The sequence below is a fragment of the Candoia aspera genome, chromosome 13, assembly GCF_035149785.1.
Source record: "Candoia aspera isolate rCanAsp1 chromosome 13, rCanAsp1.hap2, whole genome shotgun sequence".
Classification (NCBI taxonomy): domain Eukaryota; kingdom Metazoa; phylum Chordata; class Lepidosauria; order Squamata; family Boidae; genus Candoia; species Candoia aspera.
The window spans coordinates 15,810,435-15,831,440 of record NC_086165.1 but is presented as its reverse complement, the minus strand read 5'-3'; the positions used below and the strand labels follow the sequence as shown (position 1 = coordinate 15,831,440).

General features: G+C 37.3%; 1 protein-coding gene across 3 annotated transcripts in view; it reads left to right on the top strand.

Annotated features, from left to right (window-relative positions):
* The window catches only part of MEF2A (myocyte enhancer factor 2A), an 82,331-nt gene that overhangs the window by 30,062 nt on the left and 31,263 nt on the right, over window positions 1–21,006 (top strand). For all 3 annotated transcript variants that reach the window (XM_063314490.1, XM_063314487.1, XM_063314489.1), the window contains exon 3: window positions 1,424–1,627. In XM_063314490.1, the coding sequence (XP_063170560.1) occupies window positions 1,424–1,627 (204 nt within the window). The remainder of the gene's footprint in view (window positions 1–1,423; window positions 1,628–21,006) is intronic.

Here is a 21,006-nt window from a genome sequence, read left to right as displayed (position 1 = left end):
GCATCCTTCCAAAAACAACAATACATTTTACAGCTTCTTTACTTTAGAATAGTACTGAGCTGTATTGTTCCTGTTTTTTAAAAAAATCAAATATCAAGCTAAGGAGACAATGCGTAAGAAGGAAAGGCTCTGGTTTTTCTTCTTCAATGCACTGTTTTATAGCCTTGGAGTTGCACAGCCAATTATTTTTACTCATGGTAACCTAAAATCCTCCCATTGCTTTAAGCCATACGTGTTATTCCCAGTTTATTATTATTTTTATTTATTATTCAAATTTAATTTCCGCCCATCTCCCCCAAGAGAGGGACTCTGGGCGGTTTACAATAACGATCTTGCATATCCAGTCTGTAACTAATTATCCCATTATTTACGTGTGTTTTAATTTGCTGGACTATCCTTAGTGAGATGGAGGATGTAGAAACTCAGATGCTTTCTTCCTAGCCTTTGTATAACATCAAATTGTAGGTAACAGCCTTCTTTGGGTGCTGTTCATGCATGTATATGTCTTCAGTGTTTATTATTAGTAATAAACTAATTCTTGTAGTTTATTATACTTATCTAATTATATGTTACCAAAAAAAACATGCAAGCTTCTTAACATGGGAAACAGAGTAGAAAATAATTGAACAATAAATATTATTTGCAGAGGCCAAGTAGATCCTTGCAATTTAGAGAATATGCTTCAAATCATGTGATTAGTATTGCATCCAGAGGGCAGCATGAATTAGAATTGGGTGGTGCTGAGGAGCATGTTGTTTTTCACAGCCAGGAGTGATTCTGCCATCTAGTTCACTGCAAGTCTTTCATTATCCATCATGATGGACCTTCGGCTATGATGTTTTTTAATAACCCGCCCTGACTAGCTTTTGTCCAAATTGATACCTTCCTTTTATGAAGCAGCTGTTTTTTATTGCTATGTCCATGATTGGCGCTATAATAAAAGCTTGCACACATTTCATTCGATAATGTTTTATAGTGCTTTATTACTTGTCTATTTCTTTTTTTGGAAGAACTTCATAAATCATTGTTAATTAAATGTGCATAGACTTGAAGTCATTTCAGTTTTTATTTTAATCAATTTCTCTGTTGGTAAAACAATGTATAGATTAAGCTATCTGGTTAAAAGACTTGTTTATTTTTTTCTGGAATATTAAGAAACATTGCAAGGGTACAGTTTTGAAATAAAGACTTCAAAATGCAATTTGTGTTATCCCATAAAAATGCTGTGTTAAAATAAAAAAAAGTAACCCCCAAAAGTCTAATGGGCCCAGCTTCTCCAGTTTCCTAAAACATATTCAGCCTTTTGCCATTCGATTTTAAAATATGTCCTACTGAAATGAGCAAACTTTGGCTGATGGTACCAGTTGTAGTCAAATACATTATGAAGATGTTCTGAAATTTTTTTCTCCCCTTTTGTGTTTAGGTTACCTTCACAAAAAGAAAGTTTGGATTAATGAAGAAAGCCTATGAATTAAGTGTGCTTTGTGACTGTGAAATAGCACTCATAATTTTCAACAGTTCTAACAAGCTCTTTCAGTACGCCAGCACTGATATGGACAAAGTTCTTCTCAAATACACAGAATACAATGAACCCCATGAGAGCAGAACCAACTCGGATATTGTTGAGGTAACAAATTACCATGCCTGACTGCATGTACAATAATGTTGTTAAATATTAAGTTAGTAAGTGATACTTATTTCAGGTTAGATAATTCTACCCATCAGTTTGGATTGTGGTATAGTTGTTAAGATGTTTGACTAGGAGGGTGGTGACTTAGGTTCTAGTCCATCCTTAGCTACAAAATCTCACTGGATAAGTTTGCGCCAGTCTGTCTCTCTCAGCCCAGCCTGGCTAGAGAGTTGTGGGGTAAATGGAAGATGGGAGCGCTATATATGCTGCCGTGACCTTCTGAATGAAAGGTGGACAAACAAAAAAATCATTATCATCGTCATCGTCATCTTGAACACTCACTGAATAAACAATCCCGTAGATAAGTCAGGGATATCACCCTAACTCAGATTTAGGGTGCTTAATTTTATTTGGCCAGGTTCAAGTTACTGAAAGCAGAGTTTAAGTAAGGAGAGGTTTTTAGTGGTTCTTTAATGATATTCATTAAAGATTTAATGATACTGGTGTAAAGTTTGAACTTTTGAGATAGGAGAGATTTAAGGAAGCTCAATTCCTGCATAGTTCAGGTATAATTCCATATATCTGGATACTTGTTCTCTGTTTCTTTCATTCTTGGTGATAAAAATGTTGACCTATACCTCTGTCTGCATCCTTTAACTGCCAGTATTTTGAAGCAGAATTTTCAAATAGTTCCTGGTCCATTTTTAAATTATTGCAGGTGGTATTAGCACAGCTTGCCTATTTCAATACAGTAAAGAAAACACATTATGTTCTATACTCAAGTATATATATCTATTAGGTAGATTTTACTGTTCCTTTAAAAAAAAAACAAGTACCCTAAACATCTTGAATTAAGATGTTTCCCCAAAACATAGATGCTTAAAGGACATAAGGAAAGCAATATCATCTTAGGACATGTATTTCATGTTGTCCTCCCATTTGTCAGTTTTTCAAATTGCCTTTTTTGCAGGAATACTTTATTTCTGCCTCAATATATTTCATGCACAGATTCCTTCTGTAGTGACTTAAACAGTTTATTTGCTATGGTGTGCATACTTGTTATGAGCAGTATATGATTTTTGTTTTGTTTTGCTTTAAAAGAAATATTTAGTATTTCAGGGCACTGATAATTCTATAGTTGGAAAAATTTTGTATCTACTTGCTCTTAAAAGTTAGAAGTCACACTTCTTTGTAACTTTGAAAAAAAATTTCTCTTGTGTTTTCACTCTTTTTTAGTTTTGTTTTTTCTTTGTAGTTTTTTGTTTTTCTGTAGCTTTTATCTTTGCTTGAAACTTAATAAAATTCTCATAAAAAAAGATAATTCTCTATATGTAGTCTTACATTATGTTATGTTTTTGGCTGAGCAAAATGTTTGTGTTCATAAAGACCTTTTTATTAATTCCTCGGGATATTGTAAAGGGATGGCCTTCTTCTCCTTCTGTAAAGAGAAGACCAAATCTATGCCTCTCTGCTTACTGCTTGCTATGGTTCTGGACCCAGCAAATAGAGAGTCAGAATAAATCCCGGTCTTTAGAATGCTGAGCTGAGCAAAGAAAGGTTCATTGCTTTCTTCAGGTCTTCAGGATTTTATTTTATTTTTTTGAAAAACTTTCGAACTTGTTTTGCTTCCAGTGACCTGTTTTTCCTTATGGATGGTGAGTGTGAGTTTCTGCATAAGATTCACTTCGTATATTATTGAAACAGAAGCCTAGTCATAATGGAAAAATCAGCGATCTTGTATAGGTCCTATGGTAGTATCCCTGCAGATCAGCTGTTCTTTTTTATGGAGTAAATAAAACCAATCTAATTATTACGATAATTCTAAAATGGATTCTTTTTTTCTCATTGATAATCCTATTTACGAATAAATCAGAAGTTCATTCTTTTAAAATTAGAAGAGCTACTTGTATGACAATAAAATTATATTTTTGTCTGGGCCATAAAAACTGTATAGCATTGGGTCGAGTCTCTTCAGCTCATTAGTGGGATAGCTTTTTTTAGGTAATGTTGCAGAAAAGTAATAGAAATTTGAATAATAAATAAATAAAATTACTCACCTATAGGTATTTATTGAGTGGGGCAGATGGCAGCAGTTGGCTAACCTCGTCTGGTATAAGCACCAAAGCAAAGTCAGGCCTGGCTAATACTTCAGTCGGAGATCTTCAGAGGATACGATAGGTGTAGGCTATGCTGGGAAGATGAAAAAGCTTCCCAGAAAGCTTTGACAAATTACTTCTGTATTGCTGCCAAGAAAACTGCATATCTATGAAGTCACTAGTAGTTGAGCTTGATTTGAAGGAAGCTTAACCTTAAAAACCATGTGTAATGATTGCCTACTCTAATAGACTCAGACTCACAAGCAGGAACTTAATGATACCTGATTTATTAAAGAATAGTATGCAAATACAGAGAAAGCTGAGAATGAGCAAAAGCGCGCCAAATACAAACTAAAAACCCTCGGCTCAAACGTAATCCCTCCCCTTGCCCTGCCGTTGCAAACTCCCCCCCCCCCCCAGGTGCTGGTAACCGTTTCTGCTGATGTCCTGGGAAAGGAACCTTGAACACACGAGATAACCCAAACACATTCCAATCCAGCTACTAACATATAACAATCCCACGAGATGGAATCCTCCTCCCCTCCCAGACGAAACACGCATCAGCAAATGACATGCGAAACGTTACGATGTACCGGCAACATTGGAACGGTGAACATGACACCATGTAGAACTTGGAACTTGCTGGATGATATGCAGGGATTAACGTCTTAAATCCGGATGTAAAGCTTCTGTTCAAGAAAACAATTACCCATGTGAACTTCTTCCTGAAGAAAGTATAGCTGTTAGTTGTCTAAAAGACTGCTATGAATATTAATCTTCCAAACTTACAAAAGTATAAATTCATTGAATGTATTAATGCTAACTTCAAGCAGTAATTGATTTTATTTGTGAATATGTTGCAACTTTTTTTACAATAGACTATGAAGTTTTGAGTGGAGTGGGATGCATTTAGTATAAGTAAACAATTGAAAACCTAAATGTATTTTTTGTTCATTTGTGTACTAGAAGTTAATGTTCTACTGTAGTAGATTTGGCTACAATTTGAAATGGCAAGGGGTAAAAAATAAGGCTAGCAAAGTACCTCTCTTAAGTTTGTGATTGTTTAGGAAGGCCAATCTGTTGGATACTTTGTATTTCTAGAAAGTGTTCAGAACTTCCTATAAATACTTTTCCTTCCTGAAAACCAGTCTGTGTGGTGAACAGTTGGTCAGTATTCTGTGCCTGTTCCAACCAAATTATAGTGAGTGGATGAAAATGGAATGAAATGCAACACTTTACTGACCTTCAACAAACTTTATTTTATATAACTTTGTAATTACATTTCACAGTTGCTGGCATTTTCCCAGCATAAGGAAAAATCTGGGTCTGCTACAGTGATAACATCTGGATTATTAAGGACTCCATACAGGGGATCATATAAGGGTACTTGGATACTGACATCGTTAGGTGAAAGATGTAAGTCAGTGATCCAAATACCTGTGCAACTAGAGATCAGACGTTTTTAAGAACAGAAGAAAATGGTATCAAACAATGGGATTTAGGAAGGATATTTCTTTGATTCCAGTAAAGCCAGAGGAAAATGATGGTTGCGATTTTGCTGCCAGGTTGCAGGATACTGCTTGCTTCTGCACCTAGACTAGTAGGAGAAGGACATGACATAATGTTTTTAGTGGTTGCTGTTTTAAGTAATAATTAATATAAAATTACAATAAATGGTCAGTTGTGGAGAGTAAGGATTTTTACTAGGTGATCTGCTAGAGAAGTTGTTTGTCTGTTGAGAGGTGTTTGGTTCTTTTATGTCACTGTGGTCTAGAAATATTAGGTGTGTGCGAACAGGGAAGTATGTAGAACACTTTGTAATGAGGTTTAATTAGTAGGAGAGCTTTTTCTTACTGTGAATTCTTGATGTTTCCATGTATGTGTTGTCTCCTATAATTGACTTGAATAAAACATATCTAGATACAGAATTTCAGAAATTAGGACTACTGTACAGCATTCTAATTTAAATAAACTCAGCAGTGCTGAACATTCATCCATAACTGGAATCTGGCTGCTGTATTTTGGAAATGCCCTAGTTAACTTATTGCAGTAATCCAGTTTATTTGTGATTATTGCATGAATCAGCATAGCCAGATCTGCTCTTCCAGAGCAGAATTCCTTATCCATAATAAAATGCTATTATCAGATGTATTATTTTTTTATCTTTTAGATTATTTCAGATTTTTGGAAGTTAAATTTATGGGTTGATTCAAGAATGCATGATGCATTTTGAGAACAATGCTGTGAAGCTATATTTACAGTTTATTTTTATTCTAGGAGAGTAACAGGGTAGTTAGGAAGTCCTGAAATTATATGTCATTCCCTGCTAGAAGTTTATCCTCTTCTTTAAAGAGATGACTGAGTCAGCATAACTCCTTTAATTCATTCAAATTGACACAGTTCAGGTAATTGTCTAAAATATGATCTGACTTCCTTGTTTGTCCATACTAAATAAAACATTTGCTACTCACATACGAAAGAGTGAGCTTTACTGCAACTTAAATTAAAAAAACAACAACCCTTGAAGTACAGCTTTAGAGATTGTCACCTATTACTTACCCAATAAATTTATTTTCCAGTATGTCAGTGTATTTGCATGAGCTGGTGAGCAAGAATTGTGAAGAATTCTAGTTTATGATGAGTGAGTAGTATATTGGTAACACTGCAGTATTTGGTTATTCCTGCTTGACTTTTTCTATCATTAAAACAAAAAGAGTTCTTAGGGTTGACTCTGATGACTTCATGGACACGTTCATGCAGTTTTCTTGGCACAGCATGGAAGTAGCTTGTGACTGCCTTCTTCTGAGATGTGTTCTGCCTTCATGCCTAGCCTAGCCTGGAGCTCTGGGATTTTCTGATAGGCTCCCATCCAGTCGGTAACCATGCTTGGTTTCCTTGGCTTCTGAACCCAGATTAGGTAAACCAGGTACTGCCACCTGCAGAATATGACACTTTTCTGTCAATGGAAGCAAGTAAATAAGCTCCTCCTGCTGTTGGTTCTGGGGAAACCTTGCCTTTTCCTTCCTGAAGGTCCACTGTGCCTCTGACTTGTCCATTCTTGCCATACTTAATATAGGACATCCAGCAGCATGTGCAGCAGAGGCAAGGGCCAGGTAGCTAAAGCAGCATTGAAATACCCGCCCTGCCCTTTTCTACAATATTTGAGTTGCAACCTTGCCTGTACACCCTGAAGGGACAACTTGTGGAACAGCTCTGTGACACCGTTTCGACACTCCAATGAAAGCAGTGAGATCCTATGAACGGTGCTAAGAACATTGTGCTGTGAATGTACAGCTTTAGGTTGTGATGTTGGAGTTAATTTTCACACGCGGAATTTGCAGCATAAAAAAACAAGTGCACTTTTACGAACGAGATTGACTGTGGGGAACATGGATTAAATAGATTCTAAAGAACTTCACCAGATATGTAGATTGCTGCCTTAGCTTTCTAGGTGAGCTACCTTTTCTCCCCCCCCCCTTTTTTTTTACAACAGGGCATAGATTTAAGTGAAAGGAGTATCCAGATATATAATACAGGGAGTCCTCACTTATCGACCACTCATTCAACAACCGTTCAAAGTTGCAACAGTGCTGAACGAGTGGTATTGATGACCAGTCCTTGAAGTTCTGGTTGTCACATCACCCCCACAGTCACGCGATTGTGATTTGGGTGCTTGGCAACTGGCTTGCACTCATGACAGCGGTAGTGCCCCGTGGTCACGTGATCACCATTTGCAACATTCCCTGTTGGCTTCCCACAAGTCAGTGGGGAAGCTGGCAGGGAAGATTGCAAGCCACTCTGGTAAGTCACCTGGCCTCCCTGCCCTCGTTGCAGTGCCGCACCCTGCTTTCCCTGGCCTCCCTGCCCTCGCACATCACCTGCATCAGTGCCCCCACACTACTTGCCTAGGACTCCCACCACTCCCTGCTTAACGGCCTGCGCGTCTTGGGGTTATGACAGCAATCAGGACTGTCGGGATTATCATTGCTAAGTGAGGGGGCCATGTGACGTGGCACTATTAATTGGGACCGGAATTGCCATCATAACCCAAGGACTACCTGTAATTGTATGTATTTCTACACTTTCATGTTCTTCTGTAACATTAGGCTGAAGTTGTATTTTAAAATGTGCACAAGCTCCATGTAGACTAGGGGATTATAGAGGTAAAATCCAGTGCATTTAGAAGTCACCAAATTGGAATGGATTGCTTTAGTTTCAACTTTTTGTTTCATGGCTCAATTTGCTGCCTTTGAAGAGAATGATGGGAATAAATTTTCCAGTCTAAAGAAGGTTCATTTCTTTATGGTTTCCCAAATACAATTTTAATTTTAGAGTCAAAGACCAAAAATTCTTTACACACATAGTTTGCATATAGTTGAAAGAAATTAAAAAGAGCGGGAAAGCACAAAGAGTATTTTAAAACTTCAAATTGTGTACATTAAATGATATAATTTTATAAGATGCATGTTTATCTATATAAATTTCTGATTTCAAAGCTATTCCAAGTGTCTCCAAATGGCAGTGACTGCAAGACAGAATTTGGATACCCTTCTGGAGAATTATGTGGATGTGTAAGAAAAATGTTTTCCTTGTCTGATTTGTTGGGGTGATTAAATGGGCAGTGGAGTAAAACAAGTGCCTAAAGATTCCCCAGTTGTAAGGTGATCTTGAATAGGAGAGTCACCTTGTGAGATAGGTGGCTATACAAATATGATAGACAGACAGACAGATAACCCTTCTATGAGTGTAGATAGTAAGGCATTGAACTTGGGTAATGCAAAGGATCTCTGATGTTGCCTGCCAAGATAGCTGGATGTCAGTCCCTTGAGGTAGGCCAGGTCAAAGCATGGAAGCGATTCCAGGAATGCTTTTTATTGTAGTAAGAAAGAATAATAGAACCTTGAAAGTTTGTCTAGCTTCCTCTCTGTCCCAGCTTATACTGAATAAAATCAAAGTGGGGTTATTTTGAGTTTCTCACAATTTCCTGTTTCTCAGGTCTATGTAACATGTAAGTCTTCCCTTAATGGTTCAGTTATTCCTTCTCTATCCCCAAAGTCAACTTGACCTTCCTTCACACTGGGATAAATACAGTAGTCTTCCAAATAGATTGCTGTCACAGTAATGGAGGTTTGTATCCCAAAATGTTTGAAGATTAAAGATAGTTCTTTACCTCCCCATTAGCTTTCTCAGTCCCAGATGGGATCAAAGATTAAGCAGAGGAGCCAATCTTTGTCTAAGATCCAACTCTGCCTCTTTCCAACATAATACAGAATTATCTACAAAGATCAGTTGGATTAGAACTCCCTCTTTGAAAGGCAATTTTAAGCATATTTTAACTGGCAGTGTGTCATGTTTGCTTCTAGGAAAAATAGCCCAGATTCCAGGCATAAAGAGAAATTGGTGACATGCTGAAGAACATGAAACATTCTTTGAAAATTTGATAGTACTAGTATCTTTGTAAATAGAAATCTGGGAACATAAAGAGACTGAATATCTTGGATTTTAAGATGCTAATAACAGCAGATACATAATTCTCATACTGTTAAAACACAGAATTGCATTTACTATATTTTGAGCATAGTCAGAAATGGCTTTAATTTGTGACTTCCACAGATGATTGAAAAATGACTTCTAGATATATAAAGGCTTGAACTATGGAGATGCCATTTGGCTTCCAGTGAAACCACTCTTTTTGGTTAGGTATGGTTGATCCTGTTTTTTCCTCTGAAGAATATAAGACAAGGACTTGGAAGTTCCTCCTGAAGCCTGCTAATATGTGGAAATAACAACAACTTGCTTACTCTAGGCAGCTCACACCAAAGAAATTACAATCAATTTAATAAAAGATATTTTATGGTAAACTGCCCAGAGTCCCCCATGAGGTGGAGATGGGTGGTGAATAAATTCGTAAATAAAAAAATAAAATAAATAAAAGATGGCAAGTGCAATGAAGCGAGGGGTCTCGCTCTTCTTTGCCAAAGGCCTGGGTGAAGGGCCAGGTCTTCATGGCTCTTCTAGACAACAGCAGAGTGGGGGCCATCCAGATCTCAGGGGAAACCTTGTTCCAGAGGGCAGGCACTGCTACAGAGAAGGCGCAGTCCTGGGGTCCCAATATATGACATTGTTTAATGGAAGGAACCCAGAATGCGCCAACTCTGCAATATCGAATCGACCAGGCAGATGTTATAGGAGACAGGCAGTCCTTTAACCAGGCCCTGTGCCATTTAGGGCTTCATAGGTAACAACTAGCACCTTGAATCACACCCGGAAGCAAACCAGCAACCATCGCAGCTTGTGAAGCAGAGATGTTACATGGGCATACCAAGGCATGCCTATTACTGCTCCCACTGCAGCCACATCCTGGACTAATTGAAGCTTCTGGGTGGTATTCAAGGGCAACCCTTTGTAGAGCGTCTGCTCTACATAAGTACCTAGGGTATGAGTGACTGTAAACTGCAACATCAATGTATAATAAGAGGATCAAGTTTTTTACCTGCTTCTTTAAATTGAATGCAGTGTGTAAAGAACTTCTGGTCTTTCACTGTAAATAAAGTATTACTATAGTAAAATAAAATTTTATATGCCTTACCATCTAGAGAATGTATGCTGGTCATGGAATGAGTTTAAAAAAAAACATTTCTCCCTCTCATCACACATCCATTGCCCTCTTCATTTGATGCTTCAGCTTGAAAAAATGATATTCACTGGAGACAGGGTGCTTTTTTCAATTGTGTCAGGTATGCACAGCTATGTCATATTGTGTGGGAGGAGAGGTGGGCTAATGCTTTACTGTTTCCAATTTAAGCCCCCCATTGCAAATTACACTTTAGCAGAATTTCAGTTCATATTAGCTCAAATATGAATTTTCCAAGCATACTTACTATGTGTGTGCATGAATTTTCAGGTTGTTATGTGCAGGAAATGGAGGGCTAATCCTGCCCCAGAAGTGCCTCCCACAAATTGCTTCCCCATGTGACAACCTATGTTAGAAACTACTTGACAAGAGTGTAAGTTCATTTTAAAAAGAAGCTAATTTATGTGTAAAAGGAGGGAAGAGGGCTGAATCTTACCTATTGAAGAAGCAAGGAACTGGAAATGCTTACTTTTGGGGAAAGTGCTGATATAATAGTGCTCTTCAAGTATGGGGGGAGGGGGGATCACTCAGAAGTTCTGTATTATCCTGGGGTGCAGTGCATGGAGTAATGGTCTTAAAGTATAGGACAATAGATTCTGGTGGAATATTAGGGACAAATCTTAACAATAAGAGCCATTTGACAGTGCAACAAATTTTCTTGGGAAATGACGGGCTCCCTGTTCTTACACGTGTTCAAGCTCTGGTTGGAATCTCTTGAATTTTGATTCCAACACTGAGCAAGGAGTTAAATTCAATCACCTAAACGGTATTTTCCAGCTCTGTATTTTTATGATGATTGCATATAATATAGTAACGATCCTTTTTATGGTTTTGTAGAATTGAATACTTATTCCTTATATTTCTTTGCAAGTTCTACATAAACTACAGCTTTTTATAGGTCTGGGTGATGCTCATGATGATCCAGGCAGCTACAGTTTTTTTTTGTCGTAATAAGATATAAGCAAAAATAAATAAGAACATGCTTGGATTAATTTACTTATCTCAATGAGCAACCAGTGGCATGTGATAAGCTTTGATCAAACTACAAAGTTGAAATTTAATTCCAGGGGTTCTAAACTGCTGAGGTGATGTGTAGGGGACTTTGATGACTTTGTAAGTTGGACATGCAATAGCAATCTAGTACAATAATTTCTAAGTTTGTTAACAATTTAAAAATAACATGTTGTTTTCTTCAATACTATAGGAAGAGGGATTGCCCAGCTGAGTTTATATAAATACCTTTTTGGAAGCACAGAGATTTAAAGAACATTATTTGTTTGATATTGAGCAACCAATTACATTTAGAGGAACTTACCCTCAGGATTTTTTATTATAAAGGTTTTAATTCAGCTGCTTCTTAAAAAATAATCCCTTTAACAAGTCCTGTACAGTAAGCAGCATTGTGATTTTGACTCTGAAATCAATTGTATCTTTTGTAGTCAGGCTCCAAAGAGCTACTTCTAAGCATATCTAGTGGCTTGTCTTCATGTACTGAACTTTTAATTTTTACAAAGTCTGAGCTATGATGCAGGTTTTTGTTTTGTTTTTTTGAAACATCCATAGGCTTCTTCATTCCACATAATCAAGCTTTCTCAGTGTTGGAAAGAAAGAAGGGAAAGACAATTTTGTGAAGCTACAGAAAGTTTAAACAGATACCTTAATTGTTTTTTAAAAACTCTGAGGATTGAATTTAGCAGAAAGTTGGACATCAGTCTGTTTCTGTTTGAAAGGGTTTCTGATTTAAATTCACACATCACGTTTTATTTATATCTAACAAAAAACAGATTTTCTGTAGCTCAATTCATGCAGCACAAGTAAGGAAGACTCACCATATAAGCAGCAATAACAGACTTTTTCCTTGATGTCATACTTGTGACATCGCATTAAAATAGACATCTGCATGTTAAGATGTCTTGTTTGAATGTACAGCTGTATGTCTTTTGACTTTCACACAGTTTGACTCTTCCAATATAGAAATTCATGTGTACAGTTGATTATATGTGCTGAATAAGTAAGGTACCATATTAGTGGTGCAATATTGGGAATAGAGTTCACGTTAATACTTGTGAATTTGATTTATATTTGTAATATCTAGATAGCTAATGTGTACGTGAAAAGTAGTCTATAAATACATATTTCTGAAATATGGCAAAATATGGGCTTTGCCCCCATGTTGAAGAAACAACAGCAGGTTCTTGTTAATACGTACTACTTATGCAAACCAACATTTTCATTTAAATGCTTGATGAAATTTGGTTGTGCTACCTTTTTGATGTTCTGTAACTTCTTCTTGACAGAGGCCTAGAAAAGGAACTCTGAGTTTCTTTTTTTAAAGTGGAATACTTTGAGAATAAAAATGGCTTCCCGTATTATACAGATTACCAGCCAGTAACCACTCTGTTTAAGGAATTATTTTTAAACAAGCAATGCGTGGAAGTGGAAGAAGACAATAGAATAGGAAGGACAAGAGACCTCTTCAGAAAATTAGAAACATCGGAGGTAAATTCCAGGCAAAAATGGGTATGATCAAAAACAAAGATGGCAAGGACCTCACAGAAGAAGAAGAGATCAAGAAAAGGTGGCAAGAATATACAGAAGACCTGTATAGGAAGGATAACAATATCGGGGATAGCTTTGACGGTATGGTCAGTGAGCTAGAGCCAGACATCCTGAAGAGTGAGGTTGAATGGGCCTTAAGAAGCATTGCTAATAACAAGGCAGCAGGAGACGACGGCATCCCAGCTGAACTGTTCAAAACCTTGCAAGATGATGCTGTCAAGGTAATGCATGCTATATGCCAGCAAATTTGGAAAACACAAGAATGGCCATCAGACTGGAAAAAATCAACTTATATCCCCATACCAAAAAAGGGAAACACTAAAGAATGTCCAAACTATCGAACAGTGGCACTCATTTCACATGCCAGTAAGGTAATGCTCAAGATCCTGCAAGGTAGACTTCAGCAATTCATGGAGCGAGAATTGCCAGATGTACAAGCTGGGTTTAGAAAAGGCAGAGGAACTAGAGACCAAATTGCTAATATCCGCTGGATAATGGAAGAAGCCAGGGAGTTTCAGAAAAACATCTATTTCTGTTTTATTGACTATTCTAAAGCCTTTGACTGTGTGGACCATAACAAATTGTGGCAAGTTCTTAGCGGTATGGGGATACCAAGTCATCTTGTCTGCCTCCTGAAGAATCTGTATAACGACCAAGTAGCAACAGTAAGAACAGACCACAGAACAACGGACTGGTTTAAGACTGGGAAAGGAGTACGGCAGGGCTGTATACTCTCACCCTACCTATTCAACTTGTACGCAGAACACATCATGTGACATGCTGGGCTTGAGGAATCCAAGGCTGGAGTTAAAATCGCTGGAAGAAACAATAATCTCAGATATGCAGATGATACCACTTTGATGGCTGAAAGCGAAGAGGAACTGAGGAGCCTTATGAAGGTGAAAGAAGAAAGTGCAAAAGCTGGCTTGCAGCTAAACCTCAAAAAAAACAAGATTATGGCAACCAGCTTGATTGATAACTGGCAAATAGAGGGAGAAAATGTAGAAGCAGTGAAAGACTTTGTATTTCTAGGTGCGAAGATTACTGCAGATGCTGACTGCAGTCAGGAAATGAGAAGACGCTTAATCCTTGGGAGAAGAGCAATGACAAATCTCGATAAAATAGTTAAGAGCAGAGACATCACACTGACAACAAAGGTCCACATAGTTAAAGCAATGGTATTCCCAGTAGTAACATATGGCTGCGAGAGCTGGACCATAAGGAAGGCTGAGAGAAGGAAGATAGATGCTTTGGAACTGTGGTGTTGGAGGAAAATTCTGAGAGTGCCTTGGACTGCAAGAAGATCAAACCAGTCCATCCTCCAGGAAATAAAGCCAGACTGCTCACTTGAGGGAATGATATTAAAGGCAAAACTGAAATACTTTGGCCACATAATGAGAAGACAGGACACCCTGGAGAAGATGCTGATGCTAGGGAGAGTGGAAGGCAAAAGGAAGAGGGGCCGACCAAGGGCAAGATGGATGGATGATATTCTAGAGGTGACGGACTCGTCCCTGGGGGAGCTGGGGGTGTTGACGACCGACAGGAAGCTCTGGCGTGGGCTGGTCCATGAAGTCACGAAGAGTCGGAAGCGACTAAACGAATAAACAACAAACCACTCTGTTACTGTTGAGATGTCTGCAAAACTATGAAATGTTATACTCCTTATTATCTGGTCTTATCCATGGAATTCTCTGTATAGTTCTGTTTTCTTTGTGCTTACAGTTCAGCTGCTTGACGTTATCAGTTGAGATGTATCATGCCCCTTCAAAATGTTTTTGGACTTGATCATAATTACTTTTCCTAGTATAACATCAGGTTGATTTAAGAACCCATAGTTACTTGATCATTGTACTTGTGTGAAATTAAAGTAGCAGTGTTTCCCCAAACCCCCTTCTGTTTAAGTCAGAACATCTTTGCAAATATACTCCATATAGTAATGGAATTTTTTGATAGCATAACAGGGATCAAAACTGCTAGTAGCTTTAGTCAGGTAAATGCAGGTTAATATCTTAAGTGCATGATTAGTCTGTTAAGTACCATAAGTACAGTACTAGTAATATTTTGACACATAAGTCTCATTTGTTAAATGATTTGGGGATATTGCTTTAGGATTGTAGTCTTGGAAGTCAATTTATGCACACATTATAACCAGAAAAGACATGATAGCACATCATGAATATTTGAAATAACATATTTTTCAGTACAAAGATACTGTTTTCCTACATTTGCTGATGAATGTCACTGGTACTTGGAAAACTATAGTATCTTGAATGTATTGAAATTTAAAAAGAAACTGCTTGTGAAACTGGTAAATGAAATGGTGGAACTCAACCCTTTATATAATAATTCAGCTAAACTCTAGTGTTGTTTCTCAGCTGACAATATGCATGCCAGTAGTGGAATATGGATGTAGTCTAGATGAGATGTGGGGTCAGCAATGTGGTACAAGTACCTTTCAGTCATCCCAGCTCAAGGAGATTGACTTTCAGCTATTCCAGCCTAAAATTGATGGTGCCTCCAATTCCCTCTGTGTGCTCCTTGTTTGAGTGGCTTTAAGTCCTGCTTTGTAAGTTATTGAAAGAATAAGGAACACTTTTCTCTCACCATTTTTTTTTTTTTGGCTTTCTGATGTTTCTTGCAAAGTAGCAAAGAAGGAAAAGTCTGTGGGTGACCCAGCAGCAGCTCGTCTCCTTTTCCATTCAGCTTCTGCTTTATGAATAATCTTGTCCTCAATTCACTTTTTGTGTCCGCAATGACTAGAACTCCAAGTGTGCCTTTTCACTCTTTTGCTGTGTTGCAAGCAATTGCTAGAAGCAAGGAAAGCTTTTCCCTTTTTGCTTCTTCTGTTATTTTGTTTCTCACCATTGTTTGCAAAGAAGTGACTGTTTCATATGGCACTCAGTTCGCTCTTTCTCAGCCACTTCTTTTGCCTTTTCTTTCAACTACTGATGGCATTATTTTATTTGAGTTTTTGCTGTATAAAATCTATACCAGTATTACTGTATTTTAAAATGTCCTTAAAAAGTACCATCAATATATAACAGGGTATCCAAATCTACTAATATTCTTTTAGGAAAAAGTGAGATTTTAGTTGTTATCATTGTGAGACAGATTTTTTTGATGGAGAAATTGGTAGGGAATGAGACTGGAAAAGTTGAGAACCTCTGTTGTTGGAAAAACATTATTGTACCAGGAAATAGTTATTATGGCCACATATAAATTTAACAACAACAACAGTATTTGAAGGTTAATCTTCTACTTTTTTGGTTCTTAAACACCTAGAAAACTAAGCTGCATGTTTTGGTCAATGAAGGTAGGCTAAATTAAACCGGATTCCAGCTGGGGTTCCAGTAGGTTGTTTTTGTGAATGAGTCAAATTCTTGCTTGATAATTAGGGATTACAAAATAATGCAACACATTTGTTTCTCTTAAAATGTGTTTGCATTTGTATAGTCAGTATGATGACTTTGGGGTGGTGCTAAGATGGAGAAATCCTTTGGAAGAGTGCCAGAACACTTAAAGGTAAAATAGAATTTCTTATTTTTGGTCTTAAATATGACTGGAATGAATTTTGCCTTTTGTTCTTGATTGTAAATGGTATGATACAAGCTGGTGTATCATCGGTTTGCCATCTGTTGAGCTTCCTGGCTTAATATGTCTTTTCACCATGCTTCCGATGACTGCATTTAATGTATATTGGTAGGTAATATTGTGAGTCTTTCATAACCTCTGCAAAATAGTATTAACTGGATCTTTGCATTTGGAGGTTAGATAACAAAAATGTCTGCAGTCTTTAGTGAAAGGTCTTTCCCCTTAACTTTGCTGTTAGGTTTTGGCATCAAAGGTTAGGGTTAGTGTCTATGACCACAGTTCCCAAACTCACAGGGGTGCCCCCAGGATGTTTTACATTTTGAGGGAAACACAGCGATGCTCATCTGTTGTACTAATTCACATTTTTGGCCTGGGGACACCTTGAAAAAATCACTGAGATGCTCAGGATGCTGTGAACTGAGAAAGTGTGAGAATCTCTGGTCTGTAAAATTCAATTCCCTTCTTGCCTTCTGAACTTCTTCCTTTCTAGGTTGGAGCAGTAGTCAATTTTCTGAGTGTATTTTTTAAATCAAATTTATTTTCTGCTATTAGTGGCATAATATCATGTGATTAAAACACAACACTGTATGTTGGAAAGTGGGGGAGATTGTCCAGTGTGACAGACCTCTTTCCTTAATATACTTAGTTAATTATTACTGGGTTAGTTACTTACCTGTCAAAACGTTATCCAGCTAGCAAAAATGAAATTCTGCTAAATCTGTTACGGAATCATTCCATAATATATATAAAATATGTTATCTCCTTAAATCTTGGTTAAATTCTTTGTACTGGGTATCTGAACCCCAAGAGCCACAGCAAGTAGAAATCTGCAACATAGATCTTATCCTTTGATGCCTGATTATTCAAAGGCTCAACAAAGGCTTGCATAGCAGCTGAAAGAGAACAATGGGTATAAAGTGCATAGCCATCAACCCCAGAAGAAAAAAAGTAACCAATAGGAATTGGATTTGGTGGTGTATACACCTATACTAATATATAAATGAAAGTAATGATGGGTGTGCCTACTATCAGTTTGAAGATTATGATAGCAGGGGTTTAACTTCCCTGGTTAAAGAGCATTTCTAAGGGTTTGGGTTCCCATTCTATGACCGGAAAGACCTTAGTTTAAAACACTATTTTAGTATGCACGAATTGTGCAGATTTTACTAGAATAAGGTCTAATTCCAGCATATAATTCTAACAATAGCAGTGAGGGATTCATAATTCTAAAAAGACATTTGCTACCATCCAATGGCACTTGCACCAGCACTTTCACTGGTAGTTAACTCAGTTTTTAGAAACAGATATCCAGAGACCCACAAAGGTCTTATGACAATACAGATGAAATGTGATTTTGAGTATTGATCTAGACTTGAGCCATGCCAAAGAAAAGCTGCTTCATTGCCTGCAATGGAAACATGTTCATCTTCTTGCAGTGATGCCCTAAAGCAGTTTTGGTTTGCAATGTTCAAACATCAGTAACTCCTTCAGGGTTTATATCTCAATCAGTTCATGGTTGAACTGGATGAGATATAAGCACAAAAATATTCATGTAAGAGCAGTAGTACCCCTTTTCATTTGTTTACAGCATTTTAGGATTCAAATTTTCATGTGAACATCAGGCCAAAATACTGGTTTTTCTTCAGATATGCATATAGAGCTGGATATTGTCAGTCAAGAATACCCTGATTCAGACCCCCCCCCCCAATTGTTTACAAAGTGTAACTGTAATAGTTGTTCACCTCTTAAGAGTTCAGCTGCACAGTAATTTCTTAGCATAATCAACCACTCTTTGTAATTATAACTGTACAATAATATTAATGCCATAATTATCTTCTTGCAGAGCCTGAAGTTCTGCATCTGTTGGAAAAAAGCTAATGATTATTCTGCACCACAGTGTAACTTGTATGTGGCGTTATCCTGAAGAATATGGTTGCTAAGTGTTATCTACTATAGGAGTGGCCCAGTCCTATCAAATTTTAGTTGTTGAGTGAGTTACATAATCAAATGTTTAGTTATGGAATCAAGCACTGTGTAGAGACAGTGGTAGGTTTTTTAGTTCCAGATGGGTATGGCCCAGAGCAGTGATCCAGACATCTCAGAGTTTGACTATTACATCCCAGAAGAAATTTGTTGGGATGGCAAGACATTTCTTCTCACGTGGTGGGGACTTCTTGATCCTGAAGGTGTAGCAAATGTTCCAGCTTCGCCTACTGACATAATACTAACATAATACTAATGCTATAGTCTAACTCTAACTAAATACTAATAGTCTAACATCTCTTTAAGAATGCTGGCTGTGTAATGAGCAAGAAGTCCATCCCTGTGTATACATGCTGGGTATCTAGCCAGTGCCTCAAATGAATGCATCAAGAAGTTATGATGAAAGAGCTATAGAACAGTTAAACAAAAGTTAACAATATGCATTACTGATACCACTGAACAGTGTAGATAAAACTCCTTCCAGGCCCTGTCAACTAGCCACCAAGTTTTGTGTCTGATGACATAGCAAGCATCCAAACAATGGCATATTGGTGGTGAAGATGGCAGTAGCAGGATTTGTATTTGTGCCCTAAGTGGTAACAAAAGGGGAAAGAAACTTCCTTGAATTGCATTTTATGATTCCCTTCCCATTCTTCAGAAAAGAGTTATGGCAAGAGTATGGCTGGGTACACAACTGGTAAGGAAAAAATCCGTTTTCCCTATGTTGGACACAAATAGGAAGATTTGGTAAATAAGGATCTGATTTTCTGTCATTCCTAGGTAAGGCTCTCACCATACAAAAGTTCCTGGGTCTCATGATTTTCATCTTTTGGTATATGTTTCTTTTCACACCTGACAGTTCATCGGTCCTCCAAGATAAAGCGCATGAGTCCACATTCTCATCACTCAAGGCTTTTCTGATGTGGACAGGCTGTATTAATCTTCTTTGAAACTTCTTATTTTTCTACTGGTATTCTCTTAATTCTAATCAGAGAATTAACAATACAAAGAGGGGCATTTGATTGCACAGCATTGTAGTTAGTGGCAGGTGTGCTCTGTGAAATCAGAGTAAAAATATTTCTTGAGATGGAGACCAAGAAACCAACTTTTTCTTAAGCAGTCCATTTTTATTTGCATGATTCAGTGTTTAAATAGTCGAAGATGTTGCTAATAAAAAACTTTATTGTGGGGTGGGGGAGAGAGATTCTTTTAAACTGTATCTGGAAGCCTTTAATATTTGGCCCTATTAGTAAGTGATGATCCATTTGAGGGAGAAAAAATATATTTAAGGCAGTGTATTTGTTTTGCTTGATACATTTGTTTGTGGATGCTCAAGTTTTCTTTGTATTGGGATATATAGTGAGGGTGAGGACCACAGAATCCCAAACCGCCTCTTCAAGAAGCCCTCTGGATCTTTCTCCTCCTGCTTTAGGATAGTGGCTTGATAGTTCCTGCTGCTGATGCCTGTTATCCAAGGGGCACCTCACCTGGCATCTGTCCCCTAACCCCACTATGTCAGAGACAGATGAAGCTCTCAGGTGCTGTGTTGCCTTTCTGGTGATTACAGCATCATAATTCAAACATTGAAATAAATTTGATACTATCTCCTGGCCAAGGTGAATAGAGATCTGGTGGCTAGATGATTCAAGCTTTGTCCCCACCCCCCACCCTGTAGCTAAATCATGAATGTGTTTAAAATATTACATACCACAATATAGTTCTAAAAAAAATCCTAAAATATGAAGGAAGGCTGGAATTTGACACCAAATTCTAGAACATGTACAGACCAATAAAGAGCACAGTATGTTATTACTAACCTGGGATGCTATGGCCATAGTGGATTATGTAAAGTATAAAGAGGTAGAAGGGATATCCTCTATTTAAAAAGGATTAGAAGTTTTTTTTAGGTATGTACAGATTTCATTAGCCTGACTACGTGAAGAACTATTGAAAGAAAAGGACATACAAATATATTGAATATATTTCAACCAAGTTTCAAAACAAAGAATGTCCTGTTACTGACAAATGCTCTATATCACTCTATTTATGAATTTGAAAAGGAGAAACTTCCTTTATTATTTAATACATGCAGCTAAGTAAAAATAAGCATCTTAATCTTACACCCTCAAATAAGAGATGCAAATATTATGACTTACTATAGGTATAAAAGCAATACCTATAGTAACTATAGGTATAAAAGCAATGCCTATAGTAACTTTTACTGTAAAAGTTAAAATTACTACAATTTAATAAAAAAAGTTTTTTAATTGCCCTGGCATATTAGGAGTCCAGAAAACACTATGCTAATTACCTTTCAACCACCTTTTATAATTTAACAATGTGACAGTTTATGGGAAGTGAAGGGTTCAGTGATAGTATATGAGTTTGTGAATGATCATTTGGAATCTGGAATGTTGCTGCTGTTCGCTATTTCTTGTGATCTGTAATCCTATTAAATGATCCTATTAAACGATGACCTTCTGTTAGACCATCTACTGAGACTGCTGTTA